This window comes from Cryptomeria japonica, chromosome 2 (genome assembly GCF_030272615.1).
Source record: "Cryptomeria japonica chromosome 2, Sugi_1.0, whole genome shotgun sequence".
In the NCBI taxonomy this organism is placed as follows: Eukaryota; Viridiplantae; Streptophyta; class Pinopsida; order Cupressales; family Cupressaceae; genus Cryptomeria; species Cryptomeria japonica.
The window spans coordinates 606,796,049-606,815,818 of NC_081406.1; the positions used below are offsets into that span (position 1 = coordinate 606,796,049).

The 19,770-nt window shown below is 35.0% G+C and overlaps 1 protein-coding gene across 1 annotated transcript in view; it reads right to left on the minus strand.

The window, feature by feature from the left end:
- LOC131043842 (DEAD-box ATP-dependent RNA helicase 5) overlaps positions 1–19,568 on the minus strand; it is a 95,302-nt gene extending 75,734 nt beyond the window's left edge. Inside the window, exons 1-2 of the mRNA XM_057977075.2 lie at positions 18,864–19,568; positions 8,720–8,844 (exon numbers count right to left, since the gene is read on the minus strand). Coding sequence (XP_057833058.2) covers positions 8,720–8,844; positions 18,864–19,470 — 732 coding nt within the window. The 5' untranslated portion in view covers positions 19,471–19,568. The remainder of the gene's footprint in view (positions 1–8,719; positions 8,845–18,863) is intronic.
- Between the last annotated feature and the right edge of the window lie 202 nt (positions 19,569–19,770).

Below are 19,770 nucleotides of genomic sequence, written 5' to 3' on the forward strand. Positions count from 1 at the left end.
ATACAGCACCACTCGCACCATCCAATCACTATGGTCTGAATCTCCCACTACCTTAAATAGTAGAATATCTAATGCTCTCAACTTTGATATAGAATTTATTCATTCTGATATATGAAGCATTCTGCTTAATTACATAGCTAATCAATCCAAATTTTCCTGCCATAAGAATCCCTAAAACTCTATTCATTCCCGAAATACTGGACTCATTTTTTCAACATCACCATTGATTTGCTTGCTTGGTGATCATACCCTATTGTTCATTCCTTGAGTGCATCTACAACCTTCTCAAATATGAATTTTTCAAACTTTAGGCCTACATGCCTAGATAAGAAATTGAATAAGCATTGAAGCCTTTGCTCAAGAATCTTAACCTGAATAATCAATAACCATGGGATTCAGAGGACACTAGTTAAGCCAAGGAAAAGAAAAATTGCCTAGTCTCTCTCACGAAAAGGTTTTTCCCTAGATTTTCTAGTTGGATTAGAAAAACCATACTTGTAAAACTCAGACTCGGCAATTACTTGGCAAACCTAAAAAATTTAAATTTTTCAAAACTTGGAACTCGACAAAAACTCGGGGAATAACTCAGTATAACTCGACAATTTTATCAAAAAATTTAAAATACATAACTTTTTTTTAAAAATTCTTCAAAAACACACATTACTAAATTTTTAAACTGTATAATATATTACTGATTTCCATCATATATAAATCAAAATTAGAGTTTAATAGAAATCACAAACCAAAAATCGAGTTCAACCTCTAAAAGAGTTACAATGCTACTTCCACTAGAAATGTCACATGTAGAAGTTGCCTCATTTAAAGAAATTTTTGACAAGTTGTGTGATAATAACATCTAAATCAGCACGCTCAACAGTTATATCTCAATTCCTTGTCATCCCCTCATTATAATCAAGTTTTTCATGTGAAAAGATATCCCAATAACTACTGAGGATTTGGGAAAGGAGACTCCATTGGGATTGAGGGGCAATGCCCCTCATGGTGGTCTAGGGTAATGCCCCAGCAGAGTTGAGGAGCAACACCCCTCCCGGGGTCTATGGGCAATGCTAAGGCCCCCGCCACCAAGCCCAAATTAAAGCCCTTTGAAACCACACAAACCTTCATGGCACATGCCATTTTCACAATTTCATCACTAAATGGCAAAATTAGGTGTTCGGCACCTTTTTTTATAAAAAATGTTTTAAAAATCATATAAAAACTTTAACTTCTTATTCATCATAGCAACATCTACCATTACAAAGAAAATCTGAAAAAAGTGGGGAAAACCTATGATTCATGTCCAAAATCGCCAATTGTCACATGCCCTAAATTGCTAGTCACATGTGAAAATGGAGTGAAAATGGCTTTTTTTTTACTCTGTAAGCAAGAAAAAGGTTTTTATATGGATTTGGCCAAGTTATTAACATTATTGACTAACGAGTTTTATGTTAAATTTGAACCAGAATAAATAGATAGCAGAAAACTAAACTTATGAACAACACAGACACAAGAACTTATCCTAGGAAAACCCTCCACTTGAGGGTGAAAAACCCAGCCCACTCAAAAATGAACTTTATTAATCTCTGAAAATGAATACAACTGTTGATAGTTTCAGATTACTGTCAATCACAATAAGATAAGATAAGTTTGATCCTCTACAAATCAATCATGACAATGAAGTCAAATGATACATCACATATACATTCTATAAACCTTCATAAGTCTGAAAACTCTGAACACAGAAAACATAAAATATTACTGATCTGACAGACTACATACACATTATTCTCAACTTGCTACGAGACAAAATTGGAAGCCAGCAATATGACTATCAATCTGCCGAAGAAGAAGGCCCACGAAAATGGAAGAGCAATGAATATAAAGAATCGAATAGCAAGTGAAGAGACTCCACGATGGAAGAGGAAAAGTCACTGCCAAAGACATCTTCACCGACAGCCACCAAAGCGATTATGAAAGGAAAAACGGAAGCCAACGAAACGATTCAAGATAGAAAAAGATAACTGAAGCCACGAGATAAATAAGGGACGTTGCATCTTGAATCTCTATTGCAGCTATAACTTCAACACTCCCTCTTAGCAAGAGAGAGATCTTTATTTCGTCATCTCATGACAGGTACATACAACTGCAACCAAAGAAAGTTAATAGAGTCTCATCACAGATTTTATTCAATAAAATTGTTATCTCAGCATAACAATATTCACCATAGCTACTCCTAGAGGGTGAATGAAAACAAAAATAAAAATTATAAAGTCATACACATGACTTCCACCATAGCTACTCCCAGAGGGTGGATCAAGGGATTTCACCTCGAACTTCTCTCGCAGAGAAGAACTCATTAATCACGAGATTTCACCTCGAACTTCTCTCGCAGAGAAGAACTCATTAATCAAGGGATTTCACCTCGAATTTCTCTCGCAGAGAAGAACTCGTTAACAATAAGCAAAGAATCAATAAAGCTGAGACTCTCTCTCAGCAAGAGCTTCATTCTCCACAATGCCAAGCTTATCTCGAAAGTAACAAAACTTCACTCTCGGAAGCGGCTTGGTGAGAATATCTTTTGTCTACTCTTCTGTAGAAATATACTTGAGCTCAACTGTTTTTCGTTGAACCATGTCTCTCAAGTAATGATATTTAATTTCCACATGTTTGGATCTATCATGAAATACTGGATTAACTGAAAGCTTCACACAGCTTTGATTATCACACATAATCACAGTAGGTTCAAACAAACCTGCAAGTAATTTCGAAGCCACACAGCTTCTCTTGCAACCACACAGGCTACAACATATTCCGCTTCAGCTGTACTCTGAGCAACACAAGATTGTTTCCTGCTGCACCAAGAAATCATAGCTGAACCTAGGCTAAAACATCATCCTGAAGTGCTCTTCCTATCAGGCACACAACCTGCCCAATCTGAATTAGAGAACCCTTGTAAGTTCAGCTCTACACATGAGGAATATTTTAAACCATATCCCACTGTACCACGAACATATCTCAGTATGTGTTTGGCTGCCACAAGGTGAATTTGTCTTGGTTCACACATGAACTAACTTAAAGTGTTAACAGCATAACATATATCAGGCCTTGTGTTAACCAAACACATTAAGAACCAATTAATTGCCGGTACATAGTAGGATCTACTAAATCTGAAGTAGCTGCAACCTCTTGTAACTTTTTCAGATTTGCTTCCATAGGAGTCACCATAGATTTACATTCTAACATGCCAAACCTCTTCAAAATGTCAATAGCATATTTACCTTGACTCAATATAATTCCATTTGAACTTTGCCATACCTCAAGTCCAAGGAAATAACGCAACAAACCAAAATCTTTCATTTCAAATTCTGAAGCTAACTCCTTGCATTTGACAATGAGATCATCATTACCAGTGAGAAATAAATCAACAACATATAGCACTAAAATCAGCACCTTGTCATCACATACCTTGAAGTATAAATTTGGATCAGCATCATTCTTTCAAAAGCCCAAGCTCAAAAGATAGCGATCTATCCTCTCATACCAAGCACAAGGGGCTTGTTTAAGACCATATAAGGCCTTTTTCAGCCTGCATACATGTGAGTTTCTATTATGAATAACAAAGCCCTTTGGCTGCTCAATGTAAACCTCCTCTTCAATTTGACCATTCAAGAAGGTTGTTTTCACATCCATTTGATGAAGTTTCCAACCCTTAACAGCTGCAACAGCTATGATAGTCCTGATAGAAGTGTAATGAGCTACAGGTGCAAAAGTTTCTTCGAAATCTATGCCTTCCTTTTGGGAAAAACCTCTAGCTACAAATCTGGCCTTGAACTTTTCTATACTCCCATCAGCTGCATGTTTGATTTTGAACAGCCACTTAGAAGAAACCACTGATTTGTTTTTAGGTCTTGGAACAATATCCCATACATCATTTTTCATAATAGATTGATATTCCTCCATCATGGCATCCTTCCACACTTGCTGATTTAAAGCCTCTTAAACACTTGAAGACTCAGAAGCTATGATATGACTCATCAAAGATACATAGCCAGCAAACTTGTGAGGTCTTTTACTTTCTCTGAAAGTACCACGAGGGGCTGCATATTTTTCAGCCTCTTCCATAGTGTGCCTAGCCCACAAAGGTCTTTTCTTATGAGCTGAACTATTACCGAGACCTGCTGTTGTGACTATAGAGTCAACTGGATCAATTGGATCAGCTGGATCAGCCGAATCAACAAGATCTTCTAAATCAGTATACTCCCTCTGAATGTCTGAAGATAGATTCGGATTAGTTGTATCTATATCTTGAGAATGCTCAAGATCTTCATCAGATTCCAAGTTAGTCTCTTTGGATTTCTTGCAAGCTACATCTTCATCAAAAGAAACATATCTGCTGATTTCAATCTGTTTTTGACCTAGAATGTAGATTCTATATGCTTTTGAAGATTCACTATAACCAACAAAGATGCCTTTCTTGCCTGAGGGTTCTAATTTAGTTCTTTTCTCTTTTGGAACATGAATATAAATGGGGCATCCAAAGATTCTGAAATAACTAACATCTGGTTTGACACCTGTAAAAGCTTCTTCTAGAGTCAAGTTGTCTAGAATCTGATGAGGACTATGATTCTGAATGTGAATTGTTGTCCTGCAAGCCTCAGCCCAAAGAAATGTTTGAAGACTTTAGTCATGAATCATAGCCTTTGTTGCCTCAACAATTGTCCTATTATTTCTTTCAGCCACACCGTTTTGTTGAGGATTATAAGGGACACAGAACTCCCTCTTAATCCCAGCTTCAACACAAAAGTTATAAAAAATGCCAGAAACATATTCTCCTCTATTATCAGATCAGAACTTCTATTTTCTTGCTAGATAAATTTTCAACTAGAGCTTTGAACTCTTTAAATCTGGACAGCACTTTATCAGACTCTTTAGACTTAAGAAAGTAAATCCAGCACTTACGCGAAAAATCATCAATGAAAGTGACATAATACCAAAAACCACTAAGAGAAGCAACTGACATAGGTCCACATAAATCAGAATGAATTAATTCTAGAGCATTCTTTGCCCTAATTTCATTACTATGAAAGGTGCTCTTAATGTTCTTACCTAAAGCACACCCCTTGCAAACACCTTCATGATTTTGATTCAGCTTTGGAAGACCATTGACAACCTTCTCCATTGAAGACAGAGTTTTGAAATTTAAATGACCAAATCTTTTATGCCACGGCTCACTTGAACTTGAAGAATCATGAGCTAAGACTTGAATGAGATGAGCTGAAAGTTTATTAAGACTATCATGATGAACACCAATAACACGAGCTGATTGAATACTTGAGTTTTTCTTCCATGCAAGTACTTTTCCATCAGCAAAAGCAACATGATAACCTTTGTCTTCTAATGCAGAAATAGAAATCAGATTCCTCTTAATACCAGGAACAAATAGTACATCACTTAAATGAAGAGGAATACCAGAGTCCAACTAAAAAGAAGTAGAACCAACACCCTTCACAGAATAGAAAGTATCATCACCAATGATAACTTGAAGATGAGAGTCTTTTTCTTTCAAGTTAGAAAGGTGTTCACGATAACCAATGATATGACGAGATGCTCCACTATCTATCAACCACATATCACTGTTAGTAGGAACATTACTAGAAAGTGCAGAAATAAATAAGAATCCCTCAAAATTTTCACTTGACTCTCTTTGAGGAGAAGGATTCTCAACATTTGCAGCAGCTGCTTGAGGCTTTGACCTTGATACACAATCTCTAGCAAAGTGACCAAATTTGTCACACCTAAAACACTGAATTCTAGAAAGGACCTTTCTCCTTTTCTTGACATCAAGGGCTGAATCAAAATTCTTGTCTCTAAATCTTTTGAAGTTACCTTTCTTTTCTTTCCCTTTAGATGTGTGAACAACTAGCACATGATCATCTTCATGATGAGATTTGCGACCATTGCCTCTAGCTTCTTGTCTGCATTCTTCTAGGATGCAATCTACCCTCAACCTATCAAATTTTGGAAGTTCATCTCTTCCACTAATGCCTTGAATGAAGGATTCCCAAGAGTTGGGAAGTCCATTCATAGCTAACATAACCAAGTCTTTATCAGCAAAAGTATCTCCAATTGCACTAAGCTGATCTTTTAACTCAGAAATCTTCATGAAATAAGAAGTAACAGATTCTCCTCTAGACATTTTCACATGCAGCAGTTGACGCCTCAGGGCTAAAGCTCTACTGGTGTTATTGAATTCATAAAGGTCCTTTAAAGTCTGAAACATTTCCTTAGCTGAATCCAACTTAGAGATGATAGGTACTAGAGGATCCTTAACAAAATCAATCAAAATTTTCTTAGCCATGGTCCTATTCTTTCTCCATTGAGCTTTCTTTGCATCAGCAGAAAGTTCTTCTACATCTTTCGAGACATAGTCAAGGAGATCATTCTCTTCTAGAGTGATCAGAATTCTAAATTTCCAAGAAGAGAAATTTGATGACCCATCTAATCTATCTTCTACTTTCAATCCGTTCACCATTATGAATAACTTAGGCAAACAAAAGAAAGAAATAAAGAACTTAAAGATTCTGGTTCTGGATCAATCTTCTAAACCCGATCTGATACCATGTTAAATTTGAACCAAAATAAATAGATAGTAGAAAACTAAACTTATGAACAACACAAACACAAGAACTTATCCTAGGAAAACCCTCCACTTGAGGGTGAAAAACCCAGCCCACTCAAAAATGAACTTTATTATATCTCTGAAAATGAATACAACTATTGATAGTTTCAGATTACTATCAATCACAATAAGATAAGATAAGTTTGATTCTCTACAAATCAATCATGACAATGAAGTCAAATGATACATCACATATACATTCTATAAACCTTCATAAGTCTGAAAACTCTGAACACTAGAAAACATAAAATATTACTGATCTGACAGACTCCATACACATTATTCTCAACTTGCTACGAGACAAAATTGGAAGCCAGCAATATGACTATCAATCTGCCGAAGAAGAAGGCCCACGAAAATGGAAGAGCGATGAATATAAAGAATCGAATAGCAAGTGAAGAGACCCCACGATGGAAGAGGAAAAGTCACCGACAGCCAAAGACATCTTCACCGACAGCCACATAGACATCTTCACCGACAACCACCAAAGCGATCATGAAAGGAAAAACGGAAGCCAATGAAACGATTCAAGATAGAAAAAGATAACTGAAGCCACGAGATAAATAAGGGACGTTGCATCTTGAATCTCTATCGCAGCTACAACTTCAACATTTTATAGGTAAAAATCACCACGAGTTTTACAAAAATTTGTTGGCAAGTTATTGGGCAAGTAGCTTGCCTAGCAATCTAGCTTGGGAGTTTTGCAAGTACTCGGAAAGTTTTGCAGCTATGAGAAAAACAATCGCCAGCATGTGTATTTAGAAGCAATCTTGGAAGAACCAATCATTGTTTAGTATTATTTTAAAATTTGAATACCAAGCTAATTAGAACAAGGCCCAAGCTTTTGTGACAGCTGATTGGAAGGAAGCTCTCCTATAGCATTTGCATTGTTGAAACATGAATTTTGTTTCTAAACAGCAGAAGAGCACAACAGAAATACTTTTATTTTCAAGAAAGAAACTTGCGATGTTGCTTTCCCTCAGCCTGATACTATGGCAACCATTTCTAAAATGTCATTTCAGATTCAATGCCGAGAAAGAAAGTATATTAATGCCCACTGGCGTCCAAAGTGAGTCGCATAAACTGAACAGCAACTTTAACATTGTAGGTGTGTAATTTATTGTTGGGGAGTCGTGTATAGAAAGCGTAAATGATAATTACTTATGACATAAGAATTTAAATTTGAATATATTAAAATAAAAGCAACAAATGTAAATATGTGCATTTGTAATACAAGATATAGCATTAAGCATTGGTTTATTTGTCAATATTCTATTAAACGTGCATGAGTGAGTGCATATATGTGCATAAGCACGCCCCTGCAACCAAATGCACCAAAACATTGAAATGGAATACTTGCATCTACACCCCGTGAGCCTGACAGCATTCCTTTGCAGCTTAAAGTATTCAAAAAGTTTTTGTTACTGTGTTAGGGTTAAACAAGTAGGTCTGACATAATAATTAATAATTAAGGACCCAATTTAATGGCAAGATAACACAATAAAATCATTATGAAAGCGAATTCACTCAATAAGAGATCAATTTAAGAAACAACAAATAATCATGCATAAAGCAATTAGACACTCTTTTTTATATTCTACTCAAGTACATTAGTACTAATTGAAGAAATAATACAAGAATTGTTTTTCATAAATTATAATAGTGTTTCCCTATTTTTATTGCAAAAATCTCAGTTTTTTACTGCTTGATTAAGAAAAATAGAAGATTATATTTCATTCAGCATTTATGAGCCATTTTTTCCATAACATTTCACATGTTCATTTGATGCTTGCAATAAAAATGATTTGTATCTTCTCCTACCTTTTTTTTAAAAATAAAGGCATTGCAAGATGAAGCATCAAAAAGTACAAACAATTCCTTTGAATTAGAACTATTTATTTTTAAGAACAAAGGCTTTTGCAGGATGAAATTTATTTTCATCATAATGATGAGGTATCTGTCTCAAAACATCAAACAAAAACATTTATCCAGAAACTCTTCAATAAACTATAAATATATGATGCTAAGAGTTAAACTTACTTGTTGAGCAAGTTCTCGAGTAGGTGAAAGTACTAGACAAAATGGCATGGATTTTTTAACTGTCTTTCTATTCTCCTTTCTTAATATATGCATTAATGCTGGCACGCCAAATGCTATCGTTTTCCCTACAGAAATCAGAAGACTGTTGTTAAGTCTCACCTCCATCATACAAATGCAATCTCATAATTCACACCCAACAAAAGTGGTTTCCTGCTTATTACTTATCTATCAACTAAGCACATCTGACAAGTCAACAAATTCAAAACATTTAGCAACTTCAAAGAAGATGAGAGATGTAATCTTGAAATGAAACGATGAGGGTAGAAACATAGAAAAAAAGAAAAAAGCTTGACATCTTCAACCAAAATTGAAAGGATTTATTTCTTGTACACATAAAACCCATGATAACAAGTCATAAAACAGTAGTGAGTAAATGGTTTTTAGCATATCTCTCGAACAAATAAAGAGAATTATTAATAATAATAATCAAGAATGTTATTAATAATGATAATCAAGAGTGTTATTAATAATAATGATCGAGTAGTTAATGTCGAATGGGATGAGCTTGATTGGTAAACCATCAAACCTTTCTCAAAGTAGATGCATATTCAAATCCCTAGGAAACATGTTCGTTAAACATACAAATACTAGACTGTTGAATTAAGTAAATTACCACATCCAATTCTAGGGGTACCGTATCCCAATGGACAAGGCCAGGTGCAAGTCTGGGGTGAATGTTGTGACAGACATGATATCCCTCAGACATGGTATCTAAGCCTAAAGGGTGCTCCACAAGGAAGGTTTACCAATCGAAAAAAAAATAACTAGTTAGTTCACATAAATAGTCAATCCTAAATTTCTAATCATTGTGTCCATTCACAACAAACTTCTTGGTGTTCATTAATAGACATTCACCTTGGATTGTATCTCATCACTTATGGTCAAGTACAATCATCTACCAATGGAATGCTATTTTTCTTATATGGCTTTATAGTATTATACATTTAAGCTACATATGTGTATGTGTATTCTTATTGCAAAAAACACACATTTGTGTCCTGAATATCAAAAAAATGCTGAGCCTAACATATAATTAGCAATAACAAAGTTTGAGTAATTCCAATCTGGTTAGAGAGTAATCTGCAAAATACTTAAGAGTCTTAGAAATGTTTTACAACTTGTCATGCCCAATATACTTGAATGCTATACATTTATGTCTAAATGTTAAATAAGTCCAAGCATCACCTGGTACAATGGGAAACATCTCAACATCCCTCAAAAGAGTTATACCTTGCTTTTTTATATTAGGAATCCATGGTTCACCATAATTTGAAGAAAAACAATTTCTTACATAAAATTTGTTATTTTTTATATATTTTGAATCTTGTGTTCACTAAGATTTGAGGGGTCTCTCTACCCCTAGTGAAATATGTTATCTTGTACCCTCATCAACCCCTATGAAATGCAAGGAGTAGGGCACTAGGTTCTGTTGTACAACTTGCAAGTCTTAGGTTTAGTATAATTATTTAATAGTTTAATAATATTGTAAATAATGTGCCCACATGAAAAACAGTGTCCCACTTGGATGGAATCTTGAGATTCCATTGTTACCAATCTCCACCATGTGTAATTGGTCTTATGCAATTGTACAAAGTCATTGAATAGGGGATTACTAGGTGTACTATGACTAACATCTTCGATTGGCTATTTATACTATTTTATAGTATGTCTAATAGGTCTGAACAAGGTAGGCACTCCAACAACATGGAGCACTCAAGAGTTACTTTGAAACCAATTGCTCTTGGGAGTCAAATCGATCGATCAGGAGTTACATTCTATTTATGGAGGAGAAACACTTGGAGGTTAGGGTGTACATGTTGAATGTGGACAACCTTGACTTGTCTTTGGCTCATATAGTTATGAGCCCTATAGTTTTGAAAAAACATTTTTGGTTTCCTGGGTCCCTTGGCCTATATATACAAGACTTAGGATGGAGATTATATGTTATGTTTTATGCAAGGAAATATTGCTGATTTTCATTCAAGTTCAGAGTGATAATCTCCTATGAAGCTCAAACCTTAATATTGCATTGTAAACTATAGTTGCTAATAATACATTTGTTTTGGTGCTTTGAAGGCTAGGTTTTTCCCTTCCAAGGTATATCAATATCACTCTTTTGTGATTATTCCTTCTATTCTTCTTCTTTTTTTATTCTAGTTCTTATTTAAAATGTTGTTTACATGCCAAAACTTTGCTGAAAATTTAAAGCATCAGAATACTTGCATTGCTCTTCTTGAAGGATTTATTAGGAAATTGCTGCATATTTATTTTCATTTGGTCTCAAATTTTGGCCAGCTTATTAGATCCATTGAAGGAGTAGGGTTATTTTTGTATTGATCCTTGTTTGAGTGGGAGTTTTGCATTTAATTTTGTTTTTCACAAAACAAATATGGCAAACATGTCTAGAATGGAAGTGAAGAAGTTCAATGGAACTGACTTTGAGCTATAGATGCTCAAGATGGAGAATCTCCTTGTTAATAAAGATCTATGGGCATTGTGGCAAAAACCATTTGACATGAAAGATGAAAATGGGTTGTTATTGACAAAAAGGGAAGGAGCCTTGTTCGAATATGTCTTGCAGAATTCAATGCTCCCAAATGCTTCAAGAGAAACCACCACCAAGAGCCTATGAAAGAAGTTCGGGTATTTTGTATCAAATAAAGTCCCTAATAAACAAGCTCTCTAGGCAGAAGAAGCTTTACTCCTTGAGGATGAGTGATGGAGACTATATGATAGAGCACTTGAATGTAATCAATATCGTGGTGGACCAATTAGCATCCATGGATGTGAAGATGGATGAAGTGAACCAATGCATAATCCTCTTGTGTTCTCTACTTGACAATTGTCTCAAAGTGAAGCTTGATGAGGTGGTGGGTGGACTAATCTCTAAGGAGATGATGCAAAAAAACATCTAAATTCATCAAAGATGTGTTGACTATTAGAATTCTATCTAAAGACAGGGAGAAGAACAAACATGTTAAGTCTAAGGGGTGATCTAAGTCACGTCACATATCCAAGGTAAAATGTTGGAACTACAATAAGATCAGACACAAAAAGAACAACTACAGTGAAAAGGTAGAGGCTGATAATAATTCAGACTCAACAACATCTAATAACAATGGTGGTGATGCATTGCTATAGTCCTTGCTACAAATGCACATGAGGATGCATGGCTTATTGATTTTGGAGTCTCCTTTCACATGACTCCCAATAGGGAGTGGATCTCAGTTTATGAGAGCTTCAACAATGAACACATGTATTTGGGAGATAACTTTGCTCTCAAAATCATTCAATGAGGTAGATTCAAGCTCATGTTTAGAGATGGAAGGAGTCAAACCCTCTCCTATGTTCTACACGTTCCAAGTTTTGCAAGAAACCATCTGTCTATGAGTAAGTCAGTTGATGTAGGTGTGCATGTGGTTTTCAACAAAGATGGATGTAAGATGGTTTGTGGGGCCATGATCTAGCCTAAGGGAGTTCATTTTGGAGCTCTATTACATCGGATGGTAGCCCCATGGAATTTAACAGTTATAAGATTCTTGATTCATAGAATCATAAGCTTCTAGCCGAGAAGACCATGTTATAGCATAAGCATATGGGCCATTTTGGTGAGAAAGGCCTGAGAGCCTTGAAATGTAAGAACTTGTTCCTTGATTTTGTTTTTGTGAACATTGTATTTATAGAAAATTAAATCAGATTAAGTTTTGTTCGAGCTCTGCTAGATTTATAAAAATTAAGGCTTGATTCATAATGATATGTCTGATTATGTGGATGTATCATCTCTAGGAAAATATCTATACCACTTATCTTGTATTGATGACTTCTCCAAGAAATCATGGATGTTTTTCATTGGACACAAATCAGAGGTCTTCTTAAAGGTTAAAGAGTTTAAAGCTCTTGTAGAGAACCAAACAAAAAGGAAGATTAAGATTTTGAGGACAGATATCTGTTCAACAAAGTTCAATAGTTTTTGCAAGATACATGGCATTCCCAAAAAATAAGACAACTCCTTACACCTATTAACAAAAAGGAGTTGCAAAGAGATTGAGTTGGACATAGAAGCATGCTCAACGGCGCTGGTTTGGAGCAAAAATTATTGGCAAAATCTCTGAGCACAGTTTGTTACCTCATTAAGAGGTTTTCTACTTCAATTCTTCTCTACAAAACCCATGAGGAGGCTTGGTCAATAAAGAAGCCTTTGTTGCAGCATATTTGAGTTTTTGGTTGAGGAATATGTGCATGTGCTTAAGGAATAGAGATCCCATGTGGATTTCAATGTAGAGAAGTGCATCTTCATTGGCTAGAGTGATGGTGTGAAAGGCTATAAGCTTTGGAATCTTGAAACCAAAGTAGCCGGATATGCCCACACTCTTCCCTGGGGGGGTGTACTACCATAACCAATATGGATACAAGTACAATAAGGCTTAGATGCGTGTTGAATATGATACTCACTCATGCCCAAAAAACACTAATTTTCCAATTGTGTCAGATACTATATGATTTGATTTTTAAAAAGTCTGACATGAACCTTCGTAAACTTCATTCATGCAAGAAAAAGAAAAAATTATAATTCAAGGACCCATTTTTCTAGGTCTTCTTCTAGCACAACTGCATTGTTTTTTTGGCATTTCAATTTTTACAAATTAAAAAAATTATTGTTTACAATTTTATTTTTATATTATGTTGTTTAGACATTAGAGTTTTTAAAAAATTAAATATAGGGAAATTATAAAATTTATTGATATATATTAAATTGTTTTTTCTTTATTAAATTATTAATATTTAAATTTTAATATCATTTTAATTTATATTAACTTTTTAATTATAGTTTTAAATTTTTACTTAAGATTTAAAAAATTAAATGTAAAAGTGAATTTTTATTTTTATGTTTAGCTTATTATTGTTTATTTAGTTCTTTATATTTTTAATATATTTAGATATTTTTCTTTTTTAATTTATATTTAAATTTTACTTTATTTTATGTTAATTTAGTTTTAAATGATATTATTATTTTTTTTTTTCAAGTGTCAGGTAAACTTTTTAACGTGACTGGAGACTCTAGCACAACACGCCCTCCTACTCCACGTGAAACGCTTTTAACCCAATGCTATGAACCAGTGAGGTCACAAACAGGGGACCTCATCCCCATATTACAATGCTAAGGCTCAAACTCAAGAGCACATTGGATCAACGAAGGCACAAGACCACAATCACAATGGCCCAACTAGGGTTTGAACCTTGGTGGTCACAACAATACCACCACCACTTAACCAACACACTATGGGAAGAACCCAACATTATTGTTAATTTAATTATAGGTCATGGTTTGTATTTTTTTTATATTGTAAACTATTAAATCAACTTATAATTATTTATGTAGCAATTATGTGTCTATATAGCTTTTAAAGTAATGGAGATATTCTCTAATAACTTAAAAAATTGTGTTAAATATGTGTATGTGATTTTTATGAATGTTGTATCCATATTAACCATTTTAAAGGTTTTCAAAAATGGTCATACCCCCATATCTATAAGTCTAAGGAGAGTGCACCTAAGGCAAAACCAAAGGTTCGGCAAGGGCCTAATGAGAAGGGTAGTTTTGTGAATGAATCAAAGGATTCAAAAGAAGAACAACCTCATAAACAACTCGTGAGGAGGTCCACTTGGTAGAGAAAGCAATTGAAAAGGTATAGCCCCTCTAAAGTCTATTGTATTTTTGCTTTGAGCACTAAAGATGATGAGCCTCAAATAAAGGCGGCAATGAAGTCTACAAACAAGAAGTCTTGGAAAAAGACCATGGTTGACAAGATGTCTGCACCAAATAAATGTGGAGCTTGGTGAAGCTTCCTAAGAATAGAAAACATGATGCAAATGGGTTTTCAACAAGAAATCTAGTTTAGACAGCAAGATCAAGAACTACAAAACAAGGTTAGTGCCTGTAAATGATGTTCAATTCTCAATTCAATATGCAAGATATATTCTAGTTATATTTTCTTGATCTATGTATTGTCTATTTATATGATAAATCTGATTATCTTCTTTTGTATGGCAGATGAGAGGAGCATTTATTGATTTCTATATTCTTCTCACAAATATTGATTGATATATATATATATATATATATATATGCAAGACGGGAGGATCAAGCAATGCCTTGACCAGTCATGTCTTTTAGACATGACCGATCAAGACATTACTTGATCGCACCCTTTGCCTTATAATTACCAATCGGTGCACACATTAATCAACAGCCTGATACAAATCGGGGTCTACGTAACTTATTCTTTAACACCAATCGGTGTCTATGTAACTTATTCTTTAACACCAATCGGTGTCTACGTAATTTGATTTAACCGATACTAATTGGTGATCGCTTAAGTGATACCAAGCTGTGTATGCTTTGTCACCCGATAACCAATCGGTTAATCCCAATAATCATTTATTAGTTTACTGTCAATACATCAACCGATATAAATCAGGATACTTGGTTAGCCCGATAATAATCGGTATTCACAGTTATAATGCAAACCGATATTAATCGGTATACTATGCTACGATATGATTATCAATAGTTTGAACATTTATCGAACTAAGTAGATTGAACATATCCAAAGGAAGAATGATCATCAAATGAAATAACAGTAGCTTGAAGTTTTTCCTAATAGTTTATCGATAGGATAAATGATTGAATGAGAGACTTCATTTATCTCTCATTCGATCGTTTATCTTACCGGAGCTATCATGCATTAACAGTGCCTAAGGATTGTTCATTGATTTTGTGAGATCTTCTCTCCTATTGCAAAGCTTACATCCATCAACTTTTTGTTTATGTAACTACTATGTTTGATCTTGCGGTTGAACAGAAGGATTTGAAAACAACTTTTGTGCATGTGGATTTGTACGAGGAGATTTGCTTGTTAAAACCAAAGCATTTTGTGGTGAAACGTAAAGAGGACATGGTTTACAAGTTGAAAAAAACTCTCTATGATCTTAAACACAATGTCCCCAGATGTGGTATCAAAATTTTGATTCTTTTGTTTTGGTGATGCGATATGTTAGAACTAAATCAGATCATTGAATATATTATAAACAGATAGATGATTAATTTATTGTTATCATTCTTTATATTGATGACTCATTGATCGATAACAATAAGCGGATGATTAGGGCTATGGAATCTCAACTCTCATTACACTTTATTATTAAGGATTCGGGGCAGCTACGTTCATCTTAGGGATGGAGATCAAGAGAGATAAAGCTCACAAAAAATCTAGATTGATCAAAAGAAGTACATTGACTTTATTTTGCAATGGTTCACCTATGCAAGATTGCAAACTAGTGAATGTTCTCATTCCTATGGGAAAAGAGTCTTCAATAGAGCAAAGTTCTTTAACACTAGATGAGATAGAGGACTTGAGCCACATCCCATATCTGAGTACAATTGGTAACCTCATGTACACTATGGGTTTGCACCAAACTAAACATTGTCCAAGCAATGGGAATCCTAAGCAGGTATATTCAAAAAAGGACAATGGACTCGAGTGACAAGGGTCTTCAAGTATCTTAAAGACACGTCAAAATGTTATGTTTGTTACCAAGGAGGATAGGCTTTGAGCAAGACAATGGATATATAAGAGTTGTGGATTCTAATTGGGTTGGTGATGTGGATAGCAAGAGGTCTACCAATGAGTATGTATTTAACCTATTTGGTAGTATGATTAGTTGGATGAGAAAACAAGTTGTAGTTTCTCTTTCAACTATAGAGGCAAAATACATGGCAACTAATAACTAATCATGCTTGAAGGAGACAATCTAGCTTTGAAAAATTGTTTGGGTATCAAGTTGAAGCAAGATAAAATGATGAATCAATGCGACAGTCGGAGTACTTGCAAAGAACACTACCTTTCATGTGTAGAGAAAGAACATCAATATGCAATATCACTTTGTGCATGACATGGTGGAGGACAAGAGTGTTATGGTCAAGAAAAATGGAATTGTTGATGAATGTTGTAGATGTTTGGCAAAGACCATGAGCACAAAGAAGTTCAGCTAAGATAGCTATAAGGATCAGCCCCTAGCATTTGGTTCACTATGTTGAGTACCCCTTATGATTCTTGCAATGCATACGAGAAGTAGGAGATTGTTAGGATTAGGTGACTAGGTGTTGTTGTACACGTTGCAAGTCTTGGGTCTAGTCTAATTTTTTATTATTTTGTAATATAGTAACTATAATGCCCATATTGAAAAAGAAATCTCACTTGGATTAATCAAGTTGGCACTCTCCATCATATATCATTGTTCTTCTAACAGTTCTAAGAAGTCATTGAATAGGAGGTTAGGAGGTCAATTATGATTTACATCTTTAACCAGCTATTTATTGTATGTGTAAGAGGTAATTATTACACCTACATAGAGCGCTTAGGAGTTAGTTTGAACCCACTTGATCTTGGGAACCAAAACAGTCGATCAAGAGTTGCATTCTATTTGTGGAGTTACACTTGGGGGTGGGGTGCATGGATTGAATGTGAACCACCTTGATTAATCTTTGGCTCATGGTTTTGAAAACCCATTCTTGGTTTCATGGATCCCCTTGGCATTTACATACATGGCTTAGGATTGAAATTGTATGTCATGTTTTATGCAAGGTTATGCTTAAGGAATTCCTTCACATTCCTTCACATTCGAGTGTTGATCTCTTGTGAAGCTCAAAACTTGATATTGTAACCTATGGTTGTTGATAATACATTTGTTTTGGTCCTTTGGAAGTTGGATTTTACCCTTATGAGAGTTTTCCTAGGGTATATTAGTCACTCTCCTTTTGTGATTGTTTCTTCTATTCTTCTTCTTTTTCTTCTATTCAAGTTCTTATTCTAAGTGTTGTTGACATGCCAAAAGTCTGCTGAAATTTTGATACGTTGGAAAACTTGTAATGTTGTCCTCAAATAACTAATCAGGAAATTGTTGCATATTTCTTTTCGTGAAATATCCAACAGCCTATCAAAACATATACCATATTCCAATAAATGTGAAGTGTCATTTTTTTGTACAAAGGTGATACATAAGCATACCATTGTTTTGGTACAAAGGTGATACATATGCATTCAAGCAAATAGTTTGAGTATAAGCATCGTAGATGAACACCCTCTAGTGAAAGTACAAAGTACCCTCCTAATCAGATACCTGTGAGATAATGAATTGCAAGGTAGTTCACTGTTATAATAAACCTGCCACTGTTAGGAATGGAAACCCACACCATGAGTCATTATATCCACCATATTGCAGGTATAGGAAACTTAATAGCATTATGGATATACTATCCTAAATGGTTGGCCTCCAAAAACATCTTTTTTAATATAAACCATTAATTAGTTCTGAGTTTTTAACCTCAATGTAAGATATTGTAAAGAATTTCAAAATTGATCGCATGCTGCTTATCTCGAGCTTTCTTTAATAAAACATCGAGGGAATACAAAATTGTAAAGGCTTTCCACAGGATTATGCTAGGAGTTTACCCTGATCCAAATGAAGAAGAAGAAGAATATGTTGATAGAAAATTTTCAGTTATCTCTTCAAATAGCGTTCAATAGGAGTCCACAGGTTGTGGACTAATCACAATACGGGGATGATAGTGAAATTTTGATCCGGCTTTAAACCTCCTTCATCGTACAAGATGGCCCAGCGAAATGTGAAAATTTAAATGTCCTAAATAAAATTATAACAGAAATACAGCTGAAATAAATTTCTAAATATCCACATACAAAATATACAGAGATAAAATCCAAGAGTTTGTACAATACAGCACGGAGGACACGACCTTGTCCTGAGTTCAAATCCCATTCACCATAATAAAGCAGCTTGTAATTCTATCAGATGTACCCGACCTTCGTAAGACGTCCTGTAACTCTAACAGGCATGAAGCGAGGATGTGGTTTAACAATTATGGGTACAGGGCACATCGTGGCGTGACAAATATTTGAAACTTAAAAAATATTATCCAAGTTCCCAAAACTTCCCCGAAAATATATAATCAAAAAACATATAGAGAAACAAATTAAAGTTGTGGAACGCAGAGAAGGGCAGGTACCTGAGCCAGTGGCAGCTATTCCAATAAAATCTCGGCCATTAAGAAGGAAAGGCCAGGCGTGTGCTTGAATGGGCGATGGCTTCTCGAAGTTTTTACAACATTGCAGCACATTCGAAGGAAGCCCCACCTCTTCAAACGACTCCAACGCTCTGTACTTTAAATCCCCGCTCCCCTCACCAGACACCGACACACTCATCATGTCATTCTTAATCTCCTCCTCTTTCTGATTCTTCTTTCCCTTCTTCTCCTTAAACACATTTTCAATTCCATTCTCAGCTTCCTCTTCTACATTTATTCCATTCTCATGCTGCGTCTGCTTCTTTTTCTTCTTATCCTTCTTAGCCTTCTCTGATTGTTCTTCTTCTTCTTCTTTATTCCCATTTTCAATTCCATTATCAGCTTCCTTTTCACCCTCGATTCCACTCTCATGCTGCTTCTTCTTCTTCTTTTTCTTCTTAACCTTCTCTAATTGTTGTTCTTCTTCTTCAGTGTGAACAGAGAGCTGGTTCTCTTGTTTGTCTGACTTGTGCTTTCTCTTGTTTTTCGCGGGGAGAAGGGATGGGCTCTCCCCAAATAACTCAAAGATTTGATCCTCCTCCATCCCCATATGATTCGATGTTTAGTGCAACCAGCGGCACAAGGGAGCTTCACAGTGCAGCAACACCCAGCACTGCAAAGCCAAAGAGAATGAAATCAGTGGGAAAACTGAGAATAAAAGGCTCGCGTGGAATAGATTTTCTGATTTTAGGTCAAATTGGAAAAGTGCTCTCTTGGGTTGCCGAGGTGTTAAAAAAAGTAATTATTATTATTATTTTAAATTTTGTAAGAGAAAATAGACTTTCTAAACTTAATCAAGGCTAATCCAATTAGACTTCAATATATCAGTACAAATTAATTTAGAGATACG